Genomic DNA, 23,270 nt, shown 5'->3' with positions numbered 1-23,270 from the left:
GCTTGTAGTCATAGTCCTGGCAGTCTGTTTTCTATGCAGAAATAATGGGAATGAGTTCATACTTTTTTTTTTAACTCTGAAATTGAACTCTTAACCCAGCTCACAAACAATTGCTCTGTATGAACATTTATTTGAAAATACCATAACTTCAAAAAGCCCCTTCCAGAACAAGTGTTTCTCTTTGCTGATTGGAGGGAGGAGGTAACCCTTACAAGCAGAGCCATCTCCCCATAACAGACCTTCATCCTTTTGAATGTCCATGCCACTTAAGTAATAGCTTGTGCCCTAATAGTATAAATATTCTTGCATTAATACCCTAAGGGTAATTATATTTTTTTCCTTTCAAACAGGAGCAACTTCATATATGGTTCATACTTAAGTAAAGAAGAAATCGCTTTCTCTGACCCCACTCCTGATGGAAAACTCTTTGCAACACAATACTGTGGCACCGGCCAGTTCCTGGTATACAACTTCCTCAATGGACAGCACCAGACTTAACTGCTCCCAAAGGAATTCCATTTTTATTGGGAGACTTCTGCCAGGATGCACTGAGGGAGGTGCAGATCTTCAGCAGAAGCCAGGGCCATTTTTCTACAGTGAACTCAGGACTGGTAACAACCAAAAGGTTGTACTATTTTATTAAAATTGTAAACAATGCAGTAATAGGCTAACTTTGTTTTTTTAAAAGAAAGATATTTTATTAACTTTTACAAAAGTTTGATTGTATTTTATCTAGTTAGTCATGTTTACATGCAGCAGAAAATTGTTCCTAGTGGACTGTAAACTAATGCAAAGACTCTAGTATGGCGGATGATGAGTAAATGCTGAAGTTCCTAACATGGTGATATACCAGTCCTGCAAGGCTGAGCTCCTGCCACCAGCTCCAGCAGCTGGGCAAGGCCATTCCAGGGCTCTGGCATCCCAGTGCCCAGGGCCATGCTCAGCTGCAGGGAAGCAGAGACCTTTAGGGAGCAGTCCTCCTGGGTCAAGACCCTCACAGGCTGCTTGGTGGCTGCTCTGGGTGCTGCTGGGTGCCAAGGGGCCTGCCCGGGGCTGGCAGCACCAGAAACTTGTTCTCCCTCTGCTTTTGTCCTTCCCCCTGAGTAAAAGAAAGGTGGGATGGAGACCCCAGGGGCTGGTGCACTCATCATTGTTCTCCAAGTACTGTACTGGGTATATACCGTGGTTAGTGGACTTCACTTTGGTACTTGTCACTCCTTCATAAATCTCTCCTCTTTTAAGGGTTTGTATGTTGAAAAACTGCTGTGGCCTTTCTCAATCTGTACATAATGTAGATAGATTAAAAATAAAATACTTGATAGCTTTTTTTAAAGTTACTCTGTACTGATGCAAAGTGTGAATGAATCTTTAGCAGATCTCGTAGTTTTGCATTTGCAATGCTGCCCTCAGGGCAGAGGGCAGAGTGTGTTTTGAAGCAGTCCCTGGACAATGTGGTCGCTGCATTTGTACCTGGCTGGGGTCAGCATTCCCTTGGGGATCAGGCACCCCCCCCTGCAGATCAGTGCTCCCCCGATACCATCCTGGTACAGGGCTTACAGGGCTGACATGTGGCCAGATCAAGCTCTTTTTTTTTTTTCTTTTTTTTTTTATAACTACTTACACTTAAGGGGGTTAAAAAAATGGTATTTTCACCTTGTGCACCTCTGCTCTCCCAGGCCACAGGTATCCAGTGTGAAAGAGCTCAGGCAGCACACGCTGCCAGCACCAGAACATCAAGTGGGATTCCAGGCTGCGGAGGGAAGTTACAGCTGCTCCCTCTGTGGAAGTGCTCAAGGCCAGGCTGGATGGAGCTTTGAGCTGCTGGCAACCAGTGTGGGAGAAAGGGACCCGGGGGTGCTGGTGGAGGGAAGGATGACCATGAGCCACAATGTGCTGTTGGTGGCCAAGAAGGCGAATGGCATCCTGGGGTATGTTAGAGGCGGGTGGTTAGTAGGGTGAGAGAGGTTCTCCTTCCCCTCTACTCTGCCCTGGTGAGGCCACATCTGGAATATTGTGTCCAGTTCTGGGCCCCTCAGTTCCAGAAGGACCGGGAACTGCTTGAGAGAGTCCAGAACAGAGCAACCAAGATGACTGAGGGAGCGGAACTTCACCCTTGTGAGGGAGCTGGGGCTCTTCAGCTTGGAGGAGACTGAGGGGCAACCTCATTAATGTTTACAAATATGTAAAGGGCAAGTGCCAAGAGGATGAAGCCAGGCTCCTTTCAGTTAATGTCCAGGGGCAGTGGGTACAAGCTGGAGCACAGGAGGTTCCACATAAGTGTAAGTCAAACCTTTTTCACTGTGAGGGTGACAGGGCACTGGCACAGGCTGCCCAGGGAGGTTCTGGAGTCTCCTTCTCTGGAGACATTCAAAGCCCACCATGATGTGTTCCTATGTCACGGGAAGGGTTGAACCAGATGATCTTTTGAGGTCCCTTCCAATCCCTAACTTGCTGTGATTCTGTTTATTCTGTGACCTGGTCTATTGGGAGGTGTCCCTGCCCATCCTAGGGAGGGGGGTTGGAACCAAATGACCTTTATGCTCCCTTCCAACCCAAACCTTTCTATGATTCTGTGATTCACAGAGTCAGAGGTGTCATGAGGTGGTTTCTCAGTGTGTGAAGAGAGAAAGGAGCAGTGGGCCGTGTGATGCTTGGGTTGAGAGAGAGGCAGTCTGCAATGGTAACTTAATATATTCAAATTTAATGAAAGCACATTATAAACAAAGCATAGCCACGACTTCAGACAGTTTCAGTTCATAAACAATAACATGAGGTAGACTGACTAGTGAAGCTAAATTCACCAAGTTTTTAGTTAAGAAAACTTTACACTAGGAAAGCAACATTTTTAAACCCTCTTCCAAAAGTCACAAAGAGCAATTACATAAGTTAAGCAAAAAAAAAAAAAAAAAAAAAGCATCTGTATATGATTCTTTAAATCTTAGTTTACATTCAAATTTAACCTGTGAATAGACAAGAACATCTACAGGTAAGATACAACGCTGGCCAGCTGAATACATTCATAAGAATGGCCTTGATGAGGAGGCTTAAAACCAAAACAGAACAGCAATAACCTTGATGTCAAAGAAGGGTCTCCCCAGGGGAGGTGGGAAAAGCGTTCAGGGGGATGGGCCTGCACCCTTTGAGCTGGTGTTGCACCTCCTGGCCAGGGTGTTACCAAAAATCCCCACTTTTGAGAGTTAAATAAACAGGTTTACTGTTTGTTGGTAAAGGTGGGACAATAAACTGACTCCCTGACTTGCATTCTCGACCTTCGGGACAGTTTCACACAGCTTCACCAGTGGGGCTAAAGCTTCACAGTAGTCTCAGCACCTGGAATTTTTTTTCAGAACTTAGTGCAAACATCAAGTACACAAACAAAAAGGAAACCGTTTTTGGACACATCATCCCTGAACCTTCTACACCACACCAAGACTCGGGGTTGGCCTTGAGCCCTTCTGGCAAAACCAGAGTTACTGGAATACCTTCAGAAGCATCTTTTACATCCCTACTTCTTCCAAGTGTTAAAATAGGTAAGGCAGGTTGTCCATCTGAAACTTGCTAAATTTACAGCATCAGAGTTAAGCTACGTTAACACAGACATATGCAAAACCATTTTCATTTATCCTCTGTCAAATATATTATGTGTTTTCATCTGTAAACATTTCTCTTCACAAGATAAAAAAGTTGCTTAATTAGCACTATGCATAAAAAAAAATAAATGCAGCTTTGGCAGGTCCTTCTCCAATGAGTTGCAGGTCAAGTATAAAGATGCCTGAATTTCATTGCTTTTTTTGGGGGGGGAGTAAATTAAGATTCCTGAACTGTTTTTCAGAACATGCTGCTTTTTTCTTTTTAATAAAGGGGTCATGATGTGCAGGAAGATTATTCATTATTTATTTGTATGGAAACCTCAGTGGGGTAGCCCAGGTGAGCTGCATGAGTAGAGCAGAGTTCTGCTGTGATTTAACCCTGAGGACCAAAAGCTCCTGCACCTGGTTCCTTCTGCAACAACTTCACAAGGATCAGTAAGGTGTTCCTAAGTAGACCAATGTGCAACAACCAATATTTACAGCAGTTAATAAAAAAATTAAGGGCTGACAGTGTTGGGTGACACATTCAAAGCTCTTTTGCTACTGGACAGGTTATCTCCTGAGTGGTCCCAGCATGCTGCGACTTCTCCTCGGCCACCCCCCTGGAGCTTCTTCTAAAATCTCTCCCCTTTCTCTCAGGTCCAGCTCAGGCAGTGTTGTTGCCCTCCTGCACCTTTTCTTTTTCCTTTCTTTTTTTTTTTTTAATGCTGCTTCAGGCACAGGTATGAAGTGAGAGACCTGACCTCAGCTCTGCAGCCAACAGGCACTGAGTGAGAAGGACACAGAGGGGATGCTGCACGTGGCCACCACAAAGGCATCAGCCCTGCCATGGGGACTCATTTCCATAGGCCAAGGAGGACAGACCACAGGTTTTGAAAACTCTGAGAAGAGTGAGGAACTGCAGGTATTTTGAAGATATTCTGGCCTCTAGCTGAAGAGAAAGCGTCAAGAAGAAGCCTTTTGCTTTGTCCCTGGAGTCAGGAGGTGTCTAATGGGGTGAAATAACGCTGCTGGGGAGAACCTGGGTGCACAGTCCCTGCCACACACATTTGCTGATTTTGTTCAGGTTTAAGCAGTAAACTTTGAACACCTGTGGAAATTTTGTCAAAGACAGTTTCAATACATACACAATTACGAATTTTTAAACTAACACTGCACAGAGAACAAGACTATTCCTTTTAACACAAGTATCTACATTATATTGTAGTTTCAAACCCCTGAGTATTCCTGTACCACGGTACAGAGCTGAAGAGACACGGTGGGCTCTCCCCCGCACATCTTCAATAAATTCCACACACTGGGTTGCATTTCGTGTAACACATTCAAGCCAACAGCTGCTGGGAGCAGCTCCTTCCCCCCTAGCTCAGCTGAATATAAAAAGAATTCTTCCTCAACCAAATTACATCCTCTTCCTAGATCCTACAGCTTGGTTGTCAGTGTGATTTAGTGTCGGCAGTTGAGACGGGTGTGAAAATATCTGGAATCCAGAATGCTTTAAACCATAACTGATGTGGTAATTTTTATTCCTAGCAATAAAGCCTGCTTCAGAGTTGTGGGGAATCCTCTAGAGCAGTCTAGATAAATATTGGTTGCACTTTGCTCCACAGTGATTGTACTTTTTTTTTTAAAAAAACAAACAAACAAAACACCAAAACAAAACAACAAGTTTGGTTTTTTCTTTTTCCCTTTGTCAGTGGGGTCCTAATGAAGCTTATATATGGCGCCCAGTAAGGAAATAGAGTGGTTTGTCATCACTGCTGTTAGCAGTTTGAAACTCATCCCGAAGCCGGAACTGCCACTCATCCTCCAGCTCCAACCGGACTATGGTCTGCCGTAGTGAGCTTCTGTCTTGGCATATGACACACAGGGTGGCACCTTCAATTGAAAAGCACATTAAATTCTCAGGGTGCAACAACAATTTTTGTCGCTTTCATGCATTTTTTTCCTAAGATATTTTTAAAGAAATGTCTGCTGCTAAGTAGGGAAAAGAAAGTACTCGAAGGGTCTGTCAGCAAGCAGCCAGCCTGGGCTAACATCAGGCTGTGCCAGAGGCTCACCTGTCCTTCTGCAGGGAAGTGTGGACAGGGAGAATCAAGGCCAAGCTGGAGGGGCCTTTGAGCAACATGGTTCAGTGGGAGGTGTCCCTGCCCGTGGCAGGGGGGTTGGAACCAGATGATCTCCAAGGTCCTTTTCAACCCAAACCCCTCTGATTCTATGGGATCTGCTCTGTATGGCAGGATGTGGCTGCCTGACTGGTGGCATCATCAACTGTAGCAGAGAGAGCATTAACTTGAATCCAAGAAGAATCTCTATTGGTAATTATGCCAGAAGAATAAAGCCTGCTTGTTTGTTTGCTGAGACATTTGGGTTTGTACAAGGTCAATGATAAAGCTCCACGAAGTCAAACCACAGGCAGGCCCACAGCTGGCTTGTGAGAAAATCCACTATAACTTTCTCTTGCATACAAGAGCTCCCCTTGGGGCAAAGCACTGTAAGAGACAAAACTAATTTCTCAGGCTTAACAAACTTGCAAGTTCCTTCCACCTGGTATTACCAGACTGTGCAGTCATTTAACAAGCAGGGGAGATGGACACTCTCAAGACTTCCTCCATTCTGTGCGTCAGCCTACACACTTGGCTCAAGGGAAGTTCAGCTTCAGATCTCTCCTCAGCCTGACTTTACCTGAAGTTCAATCACTTCAATTACCAAACAAGAACAAAAGTTTCATATAGTCCCAAAAGAAACATTCCATCTGTTACTTTTGAAAAGCACTAACTGTGAAATATGAAGCTGTGTAATTACGCTAGTCACTCCTCTACCTTTCCCTTTTGCTCTGTGTTATTACCTGGCAGGAAAGCACCCAGGATTGCTCAGCAGAGCAATGAAATTACCTTTCAGAAACCTGAACCTCTTGAGGAGGTCTGCACCAACGAAGGAGTCACAGAGATAGAGCAGGAGGCCACTGAAGAACACCCCTTCGCAGTTGACGTTGACTGAGTGAGGGCGGGAACTAACGTAGCATATGGCCACCTGGGACAGAAGGGGAAAAGAAAGGAAGCATTTCCTTTTAGAAATAGTCTGACCTTAAGTAGAACAGAACAGAACTTAGTGATAATGGGTGAGTCAGGTGGTGCTGGTAAAAATATGATCCAACAAGGATGCAGCACTGAGCAAACCTCCCTCAGGAAATAACGAACGGGACAAACTTCTAGGTTCAGATTCAGTCACCAGGTCTGTCTCCATAATTCAGCTTCATTTTCTGCTTCTCTCCCATTACCTGTTTATGGTGACTGTTAAGATTATTTAGGTTGTTCTAGTAAGGATACAAGTGACAAACACAGTAATCAATTTCATGAGTACTGAAACTGCTGAAGCTTGAGCTCTTCTGCCCTGGTGCATGTCCTCCCTTGTTGGCTGCAAGCATCAGCAAAGTAGTTCCCAGCCCTGGGGCTTTCTTGTGTTTCAGTGCCTTGATGGCTGTTCTGTTTCTAAGGTTTTCTTCTCCTTCTTGCTGCTGGCTTCCATAAAACTTGTCAAAATAAAACCTCGTTAGACTTTTACTCTGCTTCAGACCCAGTTCAAACTGGTGAGTGGGTTCAAAAATTCTGATCGCCTGACCTACAGACATCCAGGACATACTTGCAAAAGCCTAGAAACCCAGGTTCATAAAAAGAAAAGCATCTAATAGGAGAGCTGCATTACAAAGGATGAGCTTTGTCCACCACACTCCTGGCCAAAGCAGAAGAAATTAAACACAGATAATAAAAAGCTGCATGATAGGAAAGTGATCTAAAAAATGTTGTGGATAGTTTTTGTACCAGGTGTGCAGCACACCAAGCTGTGTCAAGAACTGCATCACTTTGGCAAGGTTTTTGTTTCATATGAAATATTATTTTAGAGAGCTATGCCCAATTCCTTTGCAAATCACACCAATACCTCACAAAACTCTGGTCTCTATGCACACCAGCCAGCAAAGAGGCTTTACCTCCAGCTCTTCCAGTGGAGTTGGCCCTTTAGCTCTAACAGCAGAGAGACCAAAGACTTCAACTGCTACCTTTGAAGCTGAGTGCTTGTAAAAGAAGGGGTTTTCAGCACAAGGAAGATGTTGAAGCTTGCATGTACTCGTCCCCCTTATCCCTGCAAATATTTTGTACCTCAAGCCCGATGTTCAGGTAGCAGTCAATGGCCAGCACAGGGTTCTTGAAGTTGTGGATGGCCTTGGGGAAGAGTTTGTACGTCGCATGCTGCAGGAATTTCTCCAGGAGGAACTGTGATGGGGCTGCCAACAAGGTATGCTCACTGTCAGGGGCACAGACATACTGAAGAGGCATTATCGGTGCCAGACTCTCTGAAACCTGCAACGAAACCAAAGGGAGCCCCTGCTCAGTGCATCTTCTCAGTAGGAGTTCCTCGAACTGGTGAGGGGCATCAACATGGTAGGGAGGAGAGAAAAGGCTGGGGGAAAGAGTCAAAATCTCAGTTTTGTCACAGCACCACAGCACAGGGACTAATGAACTACTTGTTCTCTGATGGCTAAGCACTTCTGTTCATGTCTGCTTGCCTCAAGAAGAAGAAACACAAAACAGGGATTTCAAATTGTCAAAATCCCCTCATCCTGCCTTGCTCCTGGACAGAACAGGAAATAACACCTTCCTTGTGAGAAGTCATCCACAGAAAATGTTTTCCATGGAGTTTTCTCATAAGCTAGTCCACCACTTCAGATTCCACTGAAACCACAAGAAAGGGAAAATTCAGAAAACTACCCTGCAAAATACTCAAAATCAGGGTTCAGTCAGTTAAATCTGAAATAAATACTGAAATAAATATGAAATGCCTTTTTTAGAGGAGGGATGGTGTGGGATGTGTTTAAAAGCACCACACAGATGGTAAGATTCCTAGGAAAAAAACCAACTCTTTGAAACAGATCTCCATATACAGCCACCACAGCTGTAACACACTCTGTATAAAACAATTGGCACCCCCACACTATTTTTTTAAACAATTGGATTTCCTGTGTTGATTTCAGAAGGTTCCAGTTTTCAGTACCTTTCCCTCAGGACTCTTTCTGTCAGCAAGCAGAAAGACTGAAAGTCATCACAAACCAGCAAACACTGGAAGCTAATTGCTGACTGTGCCCAGGTCTGGGATCCACAGCATAAGGAGGACACAGAGCTACTGCAACGTGTCCAGAGGAGAGCCACTAAAATGATCAGAGGGCTGGAGCACCTCCCTGTGAAGACAGGATGAGGAAGTTGGGGTTGTTCAGCCTGGAGAAAAGGAGGCTCTGAGGTGACTTTCCAATATCTGAAGGGGACCTTCAAGAAAGCTGGGATAGGGATTTTTCCACAGGTGTGTAAGTCATCCAGAGGACAAGGGGCAATGGTTTCAAACTTGAAGAGGGGAGATTTAGGTTCAACATTAGGAAAAAATTCTTTTATTTGAAGGTGATGAGATGCTGGGACAGGCTGCCCCCCTCCCTGGAAGTGTTGAAAGCCAGGCTTGAACAATCTGGTTTAGTGGGAGGTGTCCCTGTCCATACATGGGGGTTGGAACTGGATGATCTATAAGGTCCCTTTCCAATCCAAACCATTCTATGATTCTATGAAAACCCAGTCCGGTACAACTTGCCTGCTTTTGATCAGAGTGTATGTCTGCAAATTCTTCCTTCATCAGACATACCACTGAATAGCTAGACCAAACTCCATTCAAACTCATTCTAATCCATCTTCCAATAGATAAGGAGGATTATTGTTATTAATAATTTACAGTTAGCAAAATATTTATTGTTTTCTATTGCTGATGTGGCAGCCCTACCACTGAGAAGGCCACAAATGTAAAAGAACAACTAAATAAATCTAAAGGACTAGAAAACTCATTACTTCTAGTGGAAACAGGTCCAGATTTTTTCTACCCTATACATACGACAGAGCATACATCCACACTCACCATAATCTTTGGCTTAACAACAAAGTCCTTTTGCCCTCCAACCTGAATATGCTTCTTCATGACACTGAAGTTGTTGAAGCGGCAGATGAGCAAACCACTGCTGTTTGTCCGCAGATTAAAATCCACATCTTCACAGAAATACCTGGACATGAAGCACAAGGTCACCAAACCAGCCGTGTGACTGCTGGGTGTGAGCAAGCGTTCACACACCCCCTGCTGAAATGAGCTACAACAGGATCAGCAGTGATGTTTTGGAGACCAGCTGATACAGTGCCCATACAAATTCCCTACATAGTTCTTTAGGCACATCCCTTCAGGGTGTTCCTGCTGTAGGAAAGCAGCTTCTAGACATCTTAAGCCCAAACATGTCTTTACTTTTCAGTAGGTTTGTATGTTTCTTCCCCATAACAAGTCTGGCTAGCTCTCATCCTTGATGTGTACTGGCATCAATTATTTCTTCACCACCCCTTCCTTTTTATATTTCTTTTTACATATTTATTTCAGAACTGAGAGAAGCCCTGCAGTGGCCAGTCTCCATTTGAGAACAAGCCAGTTCTATATGACATATTTTTTTTAAGAACTGGAATCAGGGGATAAATGTGACTTTGATAAATGTGTGGCTAGGGGAGAAAAAGCAGCTGAACAGCAATATTTATCCTAGACTACTTAGGATGCAATTGCTCACTTCTATGGGCTGATTCCCATCTCATGATTCAGCAAACCAGAGAATTTGAAACCAAGAGCTCTGGAAGCCAGAGCAGACCCCAGCTTGCACTGACAGGCTGCAATTCCTCACTCAAATACATGGGATCCTTGAGAACAGCAGCAGGAGACAAGGGTGAGATGTGCCAGGGCCTGTCTGTGGCTAGCAGAGACAGGGTTTATTCTAAACTCTCTTGGCCAGGGAAGAGAGGGAGTTGGATATTGCTCCAGTCTATGATGAAAACTAGAGGTAAGGCTCCAGGATAACAGTGCTGTATTGCACATGCTTGAAGATACAGGTAAGTGAGGAGAGGGAAAAAAAACAAACCCAAAGAAAACAGTGTTAAATTATTTATTCATCTATTTTTACTGCAAACCCAAGTGGCAAGAAAAAGGACTGAAGGAAAAATAAGGAATCCCTCCTCCTGGCATGACATAGCAGTGGCTCAGCCATTACCTACACTCTTGCCCATAGTTATGCAACTGGCTCCCCCACTCTCTTACAGGAGGCACTTTGGAAGCTACACACTCTTCCTGTGACTTGGCTTCTTTCTCGTCTTTGGTCTCCCAGTTACTATTTTCTCCTGAAGTTTCTCAAACACACACAGACCCTTCCACCTTTTCAGCCCTCTGTAGCCCTCCTTTGCCATTGTCTATCTCCCCCAGGTTGTTTTTTTTTGGCTTATGGTAAGTTTATTTTGATGCCTTACTCATCCAGATGAACCGTATATCATTTGGTGATTTACTTGTGTGATTGTGTGCTCCTTACCTTTGTCAGGATCTTTCTATTTATCTCAACAGCATTTAGGAATAAATGATAAGATTCTTACCAAGACAGTATATTATTTTATAACACACACATATATATATATATGTAGATATATATATATAGCCTACCTGTTTAGATCATATTGCACGTTCTGGGTCAGGTCTATGTTGAGCAGTATAAAATCTCTCACGTGGCACCTGGAGAATGGAGCCTTTGCTTTCCTGGCATTCAGCTTGCTGTTCCATTTCTGAACACCCAGTATAGCATAATGAACAATTTTGGGGGTGGCTTCCATATGCTGGAGGACACTTTTCAGAGACACATTCTTGCTGGAACCCCCAGGCTCCAGGGACTGGCTGTAAAATAGGATGACACACAGCATATAAACATGGGTTTTATCAGCTTATCTATACATGTATGTGTATACAAAGGACCAAGAAATTCCATTAAGAACTGAGTGTTTACCCTAGATGCTGTAAAAATACATACAATAAGAATAGACTTTTTAAACAACACCCAAATAATCTTCCCACTAGTTTAGTATTATAAGGAAATGGGCCTTTCAGCAGAAGAAGGTCTTGTACAGCAATTTAAAAAGGAAAAAAGGAATTGCCTTATGCACCATTTCTGGAAGGCTATTTTCTCCATATTGGAGAGCATAAGTGCTGAGAAGAGCAAGAGCTTACTGCCTTCTAAAAAGCTTAAGCTCCCAAAATAAACTGTCTCCATTGAGAAACATAAATTGAATCAACACAAATCAGGGGAGAAATAATTCAAGTAGCCACTAAAAGCAAGAAGGGCTTTAGGCAAAGAACAAGCACAAGTAGAGCTTTGTTGGTGGTATTGACTGCAGGCCATGGATGCAAGGGAAGATCCAAATGGAAGTGTTAAACAGCAAGAGATTGTATGTTGGTTGTCAACAAAACAAACCTACATCCTTCCTACTACTCCAAATAAAAGAGCTGACTTTTTTGCATTTTAGACAATACATCTAGTGCCCAATTTTACAATTCCTGGGCTACTTGAATAATGGAGTGAATAATGATCTCTCCCTGAGACTCTGTGGACAGGCACCCTGGTGTTATTACAAAGTCACTGCTGAAAGCTGCCTTTGCTTAGCAAGATTTTTAGTACCCTAAAACACAGCTCCAGCTGTCCAAGTGAGCCAAAGTGAGCTCACCCAAGTGAGCCTAAGTTGCAGGTCTGCTGCTGTCTGTGCTGGATCAGTGCAGGGAGCTGGCACTGGGTGGTTACTTACCTCGACTGCTCATGGATGCTGTGCATGTTCCACAAGACACAGGAGTCATCCATGACCACGATGAAGGGCCACACGCACTGGCGCTTGACTCCCAGTTCCTCCAAGCGGTTTCGTTCCAGCTCTAGGTTGTGGTAGGAAAGTTCCTTAATAAGAAACCTGGCAGCACCTGATAAAATACCATAAAGAAAACACACAGATGTTTATTAGACTTTATCAATCTCTCTTCCCAGAGAAAGGCTACACAAACATCTGCAGTCATTAACCTTTGCAAGCTTAGTGCTCATAACATCTTAGTTTAAAAAGAAATCAGTACATCCCTTTTTCTGTGTGAGTAAATCCAGAAGGCAGATAGATACCAAGAGGACTGGAGCTTTTAGGAGACTGTAGAACATGATTTTGTGGATATTAATAAAGTAACTCGATCCAAGATGCTAAAACTGAAGCTACGTGAAATGTCTTGCAGGAAAAAATATCTGCATCCATGAAACTGAAGTCCAAAGTTCAAGCCCCCAGTGTTCAGCTGCAGTTGGTATTTAGCTTCAGCTAATGAAAAAAGTTGCAATTTGAAAAAATGTGTAAAATGTCTAGAATGAATATTCACACAGCAGGGTCTGAGTAACATGAGTGAACATAGCCTAAAAAGCACCAGATTTTAAAATGAGAAGGCAGCAATCAATACAAACATATATTCCATGTTCCTAGCAGCTGCTCTTACACAACGTTGTATTTTGCACAGATATTGTTGCTATTTTCAAAGCATGAACTTGAGGAGCTGCTGAACATTCCCTTCAACATGATGCACATTGTCCAACATGCATTTTGATGTCTTCCCAGGAATGCATTGATGCTGTATCTTACCAACGCCAGCATTGTTGAACATGCCTGGCAGGACAAGCATGATGTGGTTGGGCCAGTATTTACGGTAGAGTGGCATTTCATATTCCTTGACTACCAGGAGGTGAAGGTGGCTGATGCCTTCCATGGCATGGTAGAGGTTCAAGAGGCCATGTTCATGACGTCCACTCGATGGAGTGAAGATAGGGCTCTTGACTGCATTCAAATTCTGCTGGAACAGAAGATATTTTGGGAACATTATTAGGCAAAATGCAGGTATTCCTGATATGGATATTTATCTTTTTATTTATTAATTCATTCATTCTCTGGGATTTTAAGTTTACAGATCATTGCAACACTAATGAATTGGAAACCAGGAATGCAAGAAGGGATGATGGTCCTCAAAAGCTCCAGTTCTAAGAACAGTCAGATAAGAATTATGCAAAGGACTTTTAAAACAAAAAGAAAAGACAAAACCTAAATGAAAAATAGCCATTTGCATTGATTTGCAAATGTTTGTCAAGCTGACTGCATTCAGCATATGTAGCCAGCAGATGGGTATAAGCAGTCCACGCACCTTGTCAGAAACGAGTGGGAGACGCATACTTTCTAGATGCTTTCCCTGCTTGCTGAAGACAAAATGGTTCTCTTTGGACTTGGGGATAATAAAGTGTAGCTGAACCTCTTCTCCTAGCATTGAGGATGAAAATGTGAATGCATGCAGAGTGGAGTCAGATAGCTGTAAAAAAAGCAGAAGACAGATTGGCAAGTGGGTAACACCAAGAGTATACAGCAACCTGCTCTTACAGTCACAGTAGTGGAAGCCAAAGAAGAACATCCAAAGTTTTCTCTTTCAGTAACCAAAGTTAACTTTATTGTATTTTCCTCTACCATAAGCCACATACTTAAGCATGTCAGTGGTCTTGCTATTAAAACAATCAGTTTTTTGTACCAGTAATTATTTTTGGCCAAATTGGATTCTTCCGATGTCCATTTCAGCTCTAAGTTATTTGTTCAAATTTACAAGGAGAAGTAAAACATATCTGTGTGTATATATATATACACAGACACACAAACTAGGAAACAAACTGTCCAAATAAATTGCCCCAAGAGATTCAAAGAGCAGTGCAGCACAAGTGTGCCGTGTCAGAACACACTGCCAGTCAGACACAGCAGCAGCAGCATGGCTGCAATCCTATGGCATTTTTCCTGTGGCAATCCTCTTCCAAGCTGGCAGGTAACCAAGGCAGAGCACACCACCACCAAGTCTGTGAAGAATATGAGTGAGCTTAAACTTGCACAAGGCTTCACCCTATGTATCTGATAAGATTTCATGCTACAGAAGCATCTGACCTACTGAAAGGTCAAATCATTTACTCTTAGAAGTCACTTTTCTAAAATGCTTACTGAAGAATTGAAATAATTATCCAAAGTAAAGATGATAAATGGAAGGGGCTTTATCAAAGTTCTGTTAAGGCACTGCAGAATCTCTCTCCCTCATAATGCTGTCCAATGACTCCTCTGTGGATGTGTAATTTGTCTGAGTTCAATTATCATAATTCTATATACACAGCTCACACCTGCACATACAAGTAGATACTTATGTTTGACCCCATGAACAAAGATGAGTGGAGAGAACAACAGATGTCCTTTGGACGGATTTGCTTGTGTCAATGTACTCAATGAAGCATGAGGTTTAAATCAGACCTGCTGATGCTGCTCCAAGATAACTGATATTGTGTATTGCAAGGTCAGGGTGTTGACACTGTGTTAAGCTAATAGCAAGGTGTTGGAAAAGATTAGAAAGCTAGAGAGGAACAATTTGGCATAAGAAACCTCTAAGTAAAATACTGGTGGTAGTTAAGAAATAACATCTGAGCTATTGACCAGAAGTAACCTTCCCAGGCAGTCTCCTGTGAGTGTAACTGTTTGTTTGAGAGATAAAAGGTTTTTATTAACAAAACAGTTAAAACTGATCATTTTTGCCCAGTGACTCAGGAGCTACTGCAGAAGAGCATGCACAGTTGCATACAAGGAGAAGAAGAAATAGGCTTTCCAGTCTCCCATCACAGGTGTGGATGGCTGGCACTTAGGCAAGACAAGCAGCTCCAGATTTTACATCTCCTCTCCCATGAGATACTGCAGCCCCTCTGGGCAGGCTGAATACTGCTTCGGCTTGAGACATCACAGTATTCATCCTTTGTCAGAGGCAGCTGGAGAGGAGAACTGCTCATGCAGAACACAGCAGACACAAAAGTTGATGCTTCAGGGTCTGCAGCTTAGTGACTCCCCTGAGAAAGGGAGAATTAAGCAATTCCATCTCAGAGAAAGTGAAAGCATGAGTCCTGAGACCAGAGCCATACTCCTGGAGAGATCACAATAAAATCAAGGATGCAGTTTACCCTTGGACCTCAACACCAACCTGTGCAGCAGGGTTAATGTCCATATACTGGTGGCACTGCTCACAGTGATGGAACGTATTGTAAGCTGCATATTTAGTCAACATCATGGACACAGTCTCCCTTTTCTTAGGTTCTGCTGATTTTGATTCTTTGCTTGTTTCTGTGCACAAAGAAAACAAATTTTATGAATGTTAAAAATCAAAGAGTGGGACACCAGTAGTAGTTGTAAGTAACACACTCTGTTTCATTTCATTTTTGAGATTAAAGGCTCTTGTGAACTCCTGTGTTCAACCGAACCAATAAGACCTGATTGCTGTAGGGAAGTACTTCTAAATAACTCTACTTACCCTGTTTCACTCTTGACAGTTGTTCCGTGTATACAGGACTTATAGTTCTGTACTTGGGGTCATGTACATTCAAGTCAAAAGCCATTTTGCTGAAGATCTCAATATCTGGCCAGTGGTCATTGCTAGACTGAGTAATTTCACTGTTTTCTGTATGATCTGCAACAACACACTTCAGGTAAGCAGTATCAGATACCCAATGAGTGCTGTTTACACAATGTTTGCTGATTTACAGTTGCACAGGAACTCACACAGATGCACAGACAAAAACACACACAAAGATATCTTTGAACATCATAAATATTAACAAAATTGAAATTATAATCCACGCAAAGCCATTTCAAGGAACTCTCAGTTCCTTGGAATTGGTGAAAGAGCCTCATGGGTGTCTTTTGGCTCTGCTCTTCATGAAGCTGCTGAGGTATAATTCACTCTGGTTTAAGCCAGAGTGAAATGTGCCAAGGAATGGTCCTATCTGTTCAGCAGATACAGGTGTAGTCTCAAGCCTCTCTGTGGTAGAATGAGGAGCACTGGGTAAATGAGAAGCAAAAATATCCAAAGGCAGAGGATGAAAACAAGGAGAAAAAAGGCTGTATAAATTTACTAGGTGCTGGTGGTACATCATAAAGGCAGTAAAAGACACATTTTTGTTAGAGAATGGGATGTGGCCAGCAAAGATCAACTAACAAAGATCTTTGCTTTGACCCAACAGAGGTAAGTCCAAAGTAGAAAATCAAGTACAAGCAATGGGACCACAAGAAAACAATTGCAGACTGCAGCCTGAACATGAGTCAAGTCAGTTTAAAATTAGGTGGAAGAACACACAAAGTAGGCGTGTAACTAAGGTTGTTTAGTTTACTGAAGCAAATCAAATGTAAATGAAGTTTGGGTCCACTGGCAAGCACACATTCACCCTACCCTGACTGATCCAATATGATGTGAGGCAGCAGCAGTTTAGAGGCCATTAACCTCGCTGGCACTATGCCATGCTCAAATTAATATACATTTCTGGTCAGGTGTGGCATATTAGTTTGTCCATACAAAATATCCTGAGAAAGTCAGCTCTGAAAGCAACAGAGACTTGCCTATGAAGAAGACTTGGACTTCTTAGAATCACAGTTGCCAAACAACCACTAATTAGAACACTAAGTAAAAACACCAAGAGGAAGGGGCTTCAGAGGGACTGTATCAAAAAGGATACTAAGAACTAGCAAAGTTCATGAGGAATGGGAAAAGCTCATCAGTGAATAAGTTTTGTCATAAATGTCAACAAGTATGAGATAAAATAAGCTTTGCCAAATGTCAAGCTGAGGTAGACCTCAGAAAAGTGCATTAAAAAAGTAACAATCTTCTTTCATATATCACCTCAACTGTACAAATTTTTTTTTTTAATTTTATTTTAACTCTGACAATTATATTTTCAGGGGAACAAAATATTTACTATAAGATGGAAATAAAACTCTAAAAGCTTGATGCACACACAAAACAGAAGGAAAGAATTATCTCCATGCCAGTTTTCTGAAAGAACAAGTATGTGAAAACAGGCTCTTGCCTGATTTCAGTGAAAGGACAGCACATATATTATCACCATTTAAGAGGAGAGACAGAGACCTGGGTTCATTACATTGACCTTGGTAATATTCAAAATGTGGAGACAGTGAAGGAAATAATTAAAGATGTTGAAGTAAATGAAAAATGTAATAAAGTACAACATTGTCTCACCAAAGAAATCCTGTGTTACTTAAATATACAGCTATGACATATATTTCAACTTATACAAAGGAAATCCAACATATTTTATCCTTTTGGACTTCAGTAAAATATTTGATAAGATACTGTATGACAAATTGTTAATCCAGCTGAAAAAAATGGATACAGTAAATGATCTCGTTAAATTTAACAAGTTGATTAAACAGAAGATGGCAGCATGTAACATCATAACCATTAAGAAAGATGGAGATTACCAGTGAAGTTAAAAGATCAGTAGAGAGGCATACTGTTAAATACTATCATTAATGTAAAAAAAAAAAAAATTGGCTTAAGATTGTTAGTGGCACACTCTATGGGTCACTGTGAATATGGAGAAGGAATCGAAAATTGTCCGCGAAGAATTCAGTGATCCCAAAAACTGTGAAAACAGAAATTGCATGACATTTAAAACAAAAAAAACCATGAGTCATATGTACAATTTCCTGCAGTAGCTTGTCAGCTGGAACTGAATGAACTGCAGAGGAACCCAGAAGTTCAGTCAGTGCCAGGTATCAGTGCAAGAATCAGTGCCAATGAAAGGGGAGAATGGGAAAGATCAGTGCAGTCATAGGGTTCAACAACCATGGGGCTTTCAGTGGGGGCAGGGGAACACATGAGGTGTTGTACATCCTGCAGGATACCACATTCAGTTCTGGTCACCCATGTTCCAGAAGGACAAACTGAAAATAGATATGCAGGCAAGAGCTATTAAACTGATAAGGAGAACAAAGAGGCTGGAATTTATGAGGATACTTTAAGGAGATTCAGGATTCCTGGATGAACACTGGGAGAGGGGGAAGACTGCTACCTGGCTACACCACAGAAGCAAACATCAAAGAAGAAAAAAAGTATTTTAATTTAAATTAATATTTTCTTTGGTTCCAAACAGAATGTTTACAGCTGGAACAGGAACATATTTGGGTTGGTGAAAGAAATAATATTTTCAATCATCAGAACACCAGGCACCTGAAAAAGCATTCCAAGAGAAGTAGTGAGGGCAAAAAAGCCACAACCAAAAACCCCAAATAAACCCAAACAGCTCTTCTGATGGAGTGCCATGCATTCCTGGCAGGGGTGTGATGTATTACTGTGATCACAACAGGCCCGATGGCATTACATAGAGCTTGTCTTACATTTTGATATTTCATCCTAAGTTTCTGTGGTACTTTAGCTAAAATAATGAGACCATAACAGTTTCCAAAGCTCCAAATAAAACAAGAACAAAAAAACCTGCTTCAGCCCCCAGTTTAATAATACTTTCTGAGCAGAAATACAAATTTGCCTTTTCCAAATGTGTTTTACAACCACATTTTCAGGATGCCAGTCTAATGACAGTAAGATTTATGCACCATGGAGTTACCTTCATTATGAAACCACAGAGTTATCTGAAGAACAACCTGAATAGGACTCATTTTTAAATGCATCTCAAGGTCAAGTCCTCCCACAGCAGTTAATGGATCTGTGAGATCTGACAAATGACCACAGATCCAGAGCGGCTCTCCCTCCCCTTTTTCCTCTGCATAAGATCTGTAAACTGCAGACAGGCTTGCTAAAAATTAGTACCTAATTTACAATTATACATAAACAATAGCAATGTTTCAGCCAGAAATGAGATGATGTTGCCAGTGCTTGAAAACTAGCACAAAGAGATAACATGGGCAGATGCTGCCCATTTACAGTTTCATATTCACTTTCATTTTAGTGCTATTCAAATACACAAATCCAAAATGCATTTTGTAGTTCTCAGCTAAGCCAAACATAAATTTACATTTTTATTCATATGAATTTAAATATATGCAACCACCTACAGTAAGTCTAACTATACACTAATGGACAGGACAAACAATAGGTGTAATTTATAGTCTTTTTGTGAGCCTAAAAATTTGTCACTGCTGAATAACATGTAACAGAGGCCCTTTATAATGCATATTAGGAATGAATAGTAAATACTTACTGGCATTAATCTCTTCTTCATCATACACATCTACTTCCAGCAACCGGATCAGCATGCGGAAAAGAATCCTTAGGAACTGCAAGTATGAGCCAGTCTTCCCCACCTGAGCCACAGATGGAAAAAAGTCCAAATCTCAGTTCAGACTAATGCAAAGGAAGGATACGTTTCCAATAAATGCCTTTGGCTTACCTCTGCCTGAAAATAAGATGTAATATTTGCTATTATGCTAAATAGTGTTAAAAAATTGATCTGTGAGCAAAGCCTGGCCCACAGCCTCTATCACTTGTATGCAGGGAGATTGGCAGTGATGATGCTCCTCTGCTGATACTCTCATGGCTATTTTATGCCCAGTGCCCTCCACATGTATTTCATTTAAGCTAAAACATGACATACAACATCACCCCTCCTCTCCTTGCTGCTTCCAGCATGGACCTAACCTTAAAACTTTATTGATTTTTTACCCTGAAATACATCACAGTGTGCAGCTTCGCGAGGGGCCTTCACAGTGCAATCTCCTAGTAAGGCAAGATTCCTAGGAGGAATAGAAGGAACTATTCTCTTACTTGTGGTGGTCCTGTCAAAAGCAGCCTCCTGGGGTGAAAACTTCTCGATCCTGATGCCTCCCCCTGATTGCTGAAGTCGGCGTGATGCTGTCGGGCTGTGGTCCACTGCCTGTAGTACAGAGACTGCTCCTCGCTGCTCATGTCCTTGTGAAGCAGAGGTCTCAGGGAGCTCACCCAGGAGACGTCAGCATGAGGCAGGAGGGAAGAGGAGGAAGGCAAATTCCCGCTCTTCTGGGAGCTCAGGAGGCAGTAGGCCGCTTTCGACAGGATGACGATGCGTGGCAGGGCAGCACGGAGGGCCCTGCTGTCCTTGGCTGAATGGGGAGGCCATCGAAATGTCTGGGAGACTGAAGACAGAGATGACAGCTTTGAAGTGGTGCTGCTCGCCATCTGGTTACCCAGGGAGTCACATTCTTGTTTCAGGGTCTCTCCGGCTGTGAAACTGGGGTAAGTCCCCTCATCTACAGAGCTGTGTGCCACAGTCTGGAAGTTAAGTGATGGGGCTTGCTTCTGAGACTTGTCTGCAGCACTGGAGGAGCTGACACCATTGTCAGCAAGGGAACCTGGGGAAACAAAGGGCAGGCAATGAACAGGTACAGGCTGGCAGAAGGAAATCGTGGACTCATTTGATCTATGGGACAATCCTGTCATATAAATACTTCAGTTAAATGAATTCTGGTGTGGCCCAGGTCAGTGCTCCACCATTTAAAAAGAAATCATTGGAATCTATCTATCCCTCTTGCTGGAGGGGCAACAGCTCCTCTGTTAGAGTTCAGAGTCCAAACACAAGTGTACCTATCCCATCTCTGTATGTTGACTAAAATCCCCTATCTGGGATTTGGAATTTGATGGTACCACCTGAAATTCAAGTACAACACACCACACTACTGTACACAGAGATCAATTTGACCTTCCTTTCTCCGTGAAACAGAGCCTTCATTTCACTGCAGCTTTAATGTGAGCTGGGTTATGCTCCCTCCTCCATACCAATCGTATTTAGTTGGTGTATGGTAAGATGTGGTGTATGGCAAAGGCCCAGTTCAGCTATCTTAATACATGAAACAGATAATGAAACAAAGGGAAGGACCCAGAGGTGCTTGAGGAATACCAGGAAGGGATGGCCTGATGGGAGATGATGCTCCATTGATACCTGAAGAGGAAGGGCAATACCAAGCCATTCTGTTGGCCTTGGCAAGGAAGATAATACCTATCTTCAACCACAGATATCCCTGCAGTTACAGAGCATTTTTCTTCCTAAATTTTATACTGGTCATTTGCAGTTACAGAGCATTTTTCTTCCTAAATTTTATACTGGTCATTTCTACTCTGATTTTTCATATCTTTTCAGACTTCTAGCATACCATCACTGCAACACCATCCCCTTTTAGCTGTACCCAGGGAAATTGCTCGCTGTGGAAAGAATCTGCTACTAACATCTCATTGCCTAGCTTGCAGCAGGATACAGCTAAGCAACCCACATTTTACTAAACATCTCAATGCTTGTATTAAAACCCCAGTGACATAGGAACAGAGACTTGTTTTTCAGAGCAAGAGCTCGATTACTGACCTGAGGTTCCCGTGACAGCACTGCTGTTACTCTGGGGTCGGTCCAAGTCTATCAACAGCTCATCAGAGTCATTCTCACTGCCATTAGCCTTCTCCTGCTCCTTCTCACTGAGGTCAAGAGCTACAATAGGCCCTCGAATGGCCTCCTTGGAGACGTAGCAGCATGCCAGGCCCACTTCTTGCTCTAATGCAGTCCGAGTTAAGTAGCTCGAGTCAATTAGTCGAAGGTCACAGTATTTCAACGACCTAGAAAACCCAACCCAAATAAAAGTTTTGTTTTCTCTGACTTTATAGAATGCTCCCCATCTTTAATCACTTATTTAATGCTCATGAACGATTTTTGTAGCCATTAAATATAAAATTAGTTTTAAATATTCAGCCCCTTAGTTATGCTCCTTAGTGCTTTCCAAAGACATTCACTGACTCACACAATGCAGGAGCTTTACTTTCACAAACCACACTTTCTGAATTTTAAATCCTAATAAACCCTAAAATGCACCTTTTTTGTCAGACATGCCCCCCGCCCCAAAAAAAAAAAAAACCCACCACAAAAAACCCCAAACCAACCAAACAAAAAACCCCAGATGGTATCAAACCACTTATCCACTCCTCAACTTGTCTAAAACATTTTAGAGAACAACAATATTGCAAGGGTATTAACAGCACCTGGGGAAAGTTTCTCCTAGAGGATCCTTGCCAGTTAGAATAACAATGCAAGGTAGACCTTCCAAATCCTGATAGGTGCGAGGGATCCAGTCATCCTGCTCATTTCCCCTCCAAGCCTGCAAACAGAGAAACTTCCAGTCATGGTTCAATGACACCTTCTGGACCTTCACCTGTTTTTTTTATTTTAGTTCCTGTTTTCCCTTTGTATACAGAGCTCATTCACAGCCAGCAAGCAGGAGACCTTACGGACAGGCATGCATTTTTCTGGTAGCAAAGTGTTAGCCAAGACACAAAGAAAGGATGCACAGCATGTGATATTCAGTGCTGTAAACACAGACCCGGTGAGGTATTAGCGCAGTCTGCCCAAGAAAAATGCAGTTGATGCCTTCAGTTTCAAGATGATGCATGAGTAAAAGTTATTTGAAAGTAATTGTAGAATCCTGAAAAGAATATTGTCTCAAAACAGCTGCCCTGACAAAATAGACATTGCACTCGGGTGGAGGCCGCATTCAATAGCCATCTGGACTCTCTTCTCTCAAGGAGAGACCTTCATTTGGGAAACCACCCTGATAAACAGGGCCCTATTCTCACAAGAGCAGCCCCTCCTTTAGTGGCCATCCCGATGAGCTGAACACTATCTTTGCAAGGGGAGCTCTGTCTGATGCCACCCTGACAGGCAGGACACTGTCCTTGTTCCATAAGGGACAGGGGCAGGAGACCTGCACCCTGTGAAGGCAGAGTGACATCTTGTGTGTGCCCCAGGTAAAGCCACTGGAGAGGGCACATGTGCATAAATAAGGGTTATTGCTGTGTCATCATCCCATCTGGAGGGGCCCAAGTGAACACCTGGCTTTGCAAGACACACCAAACCCCCCCCACACCTCCCCAGAAGGTGGGGCCAGGTAGCATAAAAGAGGCACACTCAAA

General features: G+C 42.6%; 2 protein-coding genes across 5 annotated transcripts in view; one reads left to right on the top strand and one right to left on the bottom strand.

Annotated features, from left to right (window-relative positions):
- The window catches only part of ESCO1 (establishment of sister chromatid cohesion N-acetyltransferase 1), a 34,825-nt gene extending 33,492 nt beyond the window's left edge, over positions 1 to 1,333 (top strand). For all 3 annotated transcript variants that reach the window (XM_030444076.1, XM_008497593.2, XM_030444074.1), the window contains one exon: positions 351 to 1,333. In XM_030444076.1, the coding sequence (XP_030299936.1) occupies positions 351 to 498 (148 nt within the window). In that variant the 3' untranslated portion in view covers positions 499 to 1,333. The remainder of the gene's footprint in view (positions 1 to 350) is intronic.
- Positions 1,334 to 2,681: 1,348 nt separating this feature from the next.
- The window catches only part of GREB1L (GREB1 like retinoic acid receptor coactivator), a 140,888-nt gene continuing 120,299 nt past the window's right edge, over positions 2,682 to 23,270 (bottom strand). For both annotated transcript variants that reach the window (XM_030444072.1, XM_030444073.1), the window contains 14 exons: positions 22,344 to 22,459; positions 21,679 to 21,923; positions 20,112 to 20,674; positions 19,549 to 19,651; positions 15,849 to 16,004; positions 15,522 to 15,661; positions 13,677 to 13,838; positions 13,124 to 13,328; positions 12,266 to 12,431; positions 11,136 to 11,363; positions 9,537 to 9,678; positions 7,745 to 7,945; positions 6,482 to 6,620; positions 2,682 to 5,465 (listed from right to left, as the gene is read on the bottom strand). In XM_030444072.1, coding sequence (XP_030299932.1) covers positions 5,302 to 5,465; positions 6,482 to 6,620; positions 7,745 to 7,945; positions 9,537 to 9,678; positions 11,136 to 11,363; positions 12,266 to 12,431; positions 13,124 to 13,328; positions 13,677 to 13,838; positions 15,522 to 15,661; positions 15,849 to 16,004; positions 19,549 to 19,651; positions 20,112 to 20,674; positions 21,679 to 21,923; positions 22,344 to 22,459 — 2,730 coding nt within the window. In that variant the 3' untranslated portion in view covers positions 2,682 to 5,301. The remainder of the gene's footprint in view (positions 5,466 to 6,481; positions 6,621 to 7,744; positions 7,946 to 9,536; positions 9,679 to 11,135; positions 11,364 to 12,265; positions 12,432 to 13,123; positions 13,329 to 13,676; positions 13,839 to 15,521; positions 15,662 to 15,848; positions 16,005 to 19,548; positions 19,652 to 20,111; positions 20,675 to 21,678; positions 21,924 to 22,343; positions 22,460 to 23,270) is intronic.

The sequence above is a fragment of the Calypte anna genome, chromosome 2 (assembly GCF_003957555.1).
Source record: "Calypte anna isolate BGI_N300 chromosome 2, bCalAnn1_v1.p, whole genome shotgun sequence".
NCBI lineage: Eukaryota > Metazoa > Chordata > Aves > Apodiformes > Trochilidae > Calypte > Calypte anna.
Note: the sequence above shows the minus strand (reverse complement) of the source record. Positions and strands in the feature narration are given on the sequence as shown.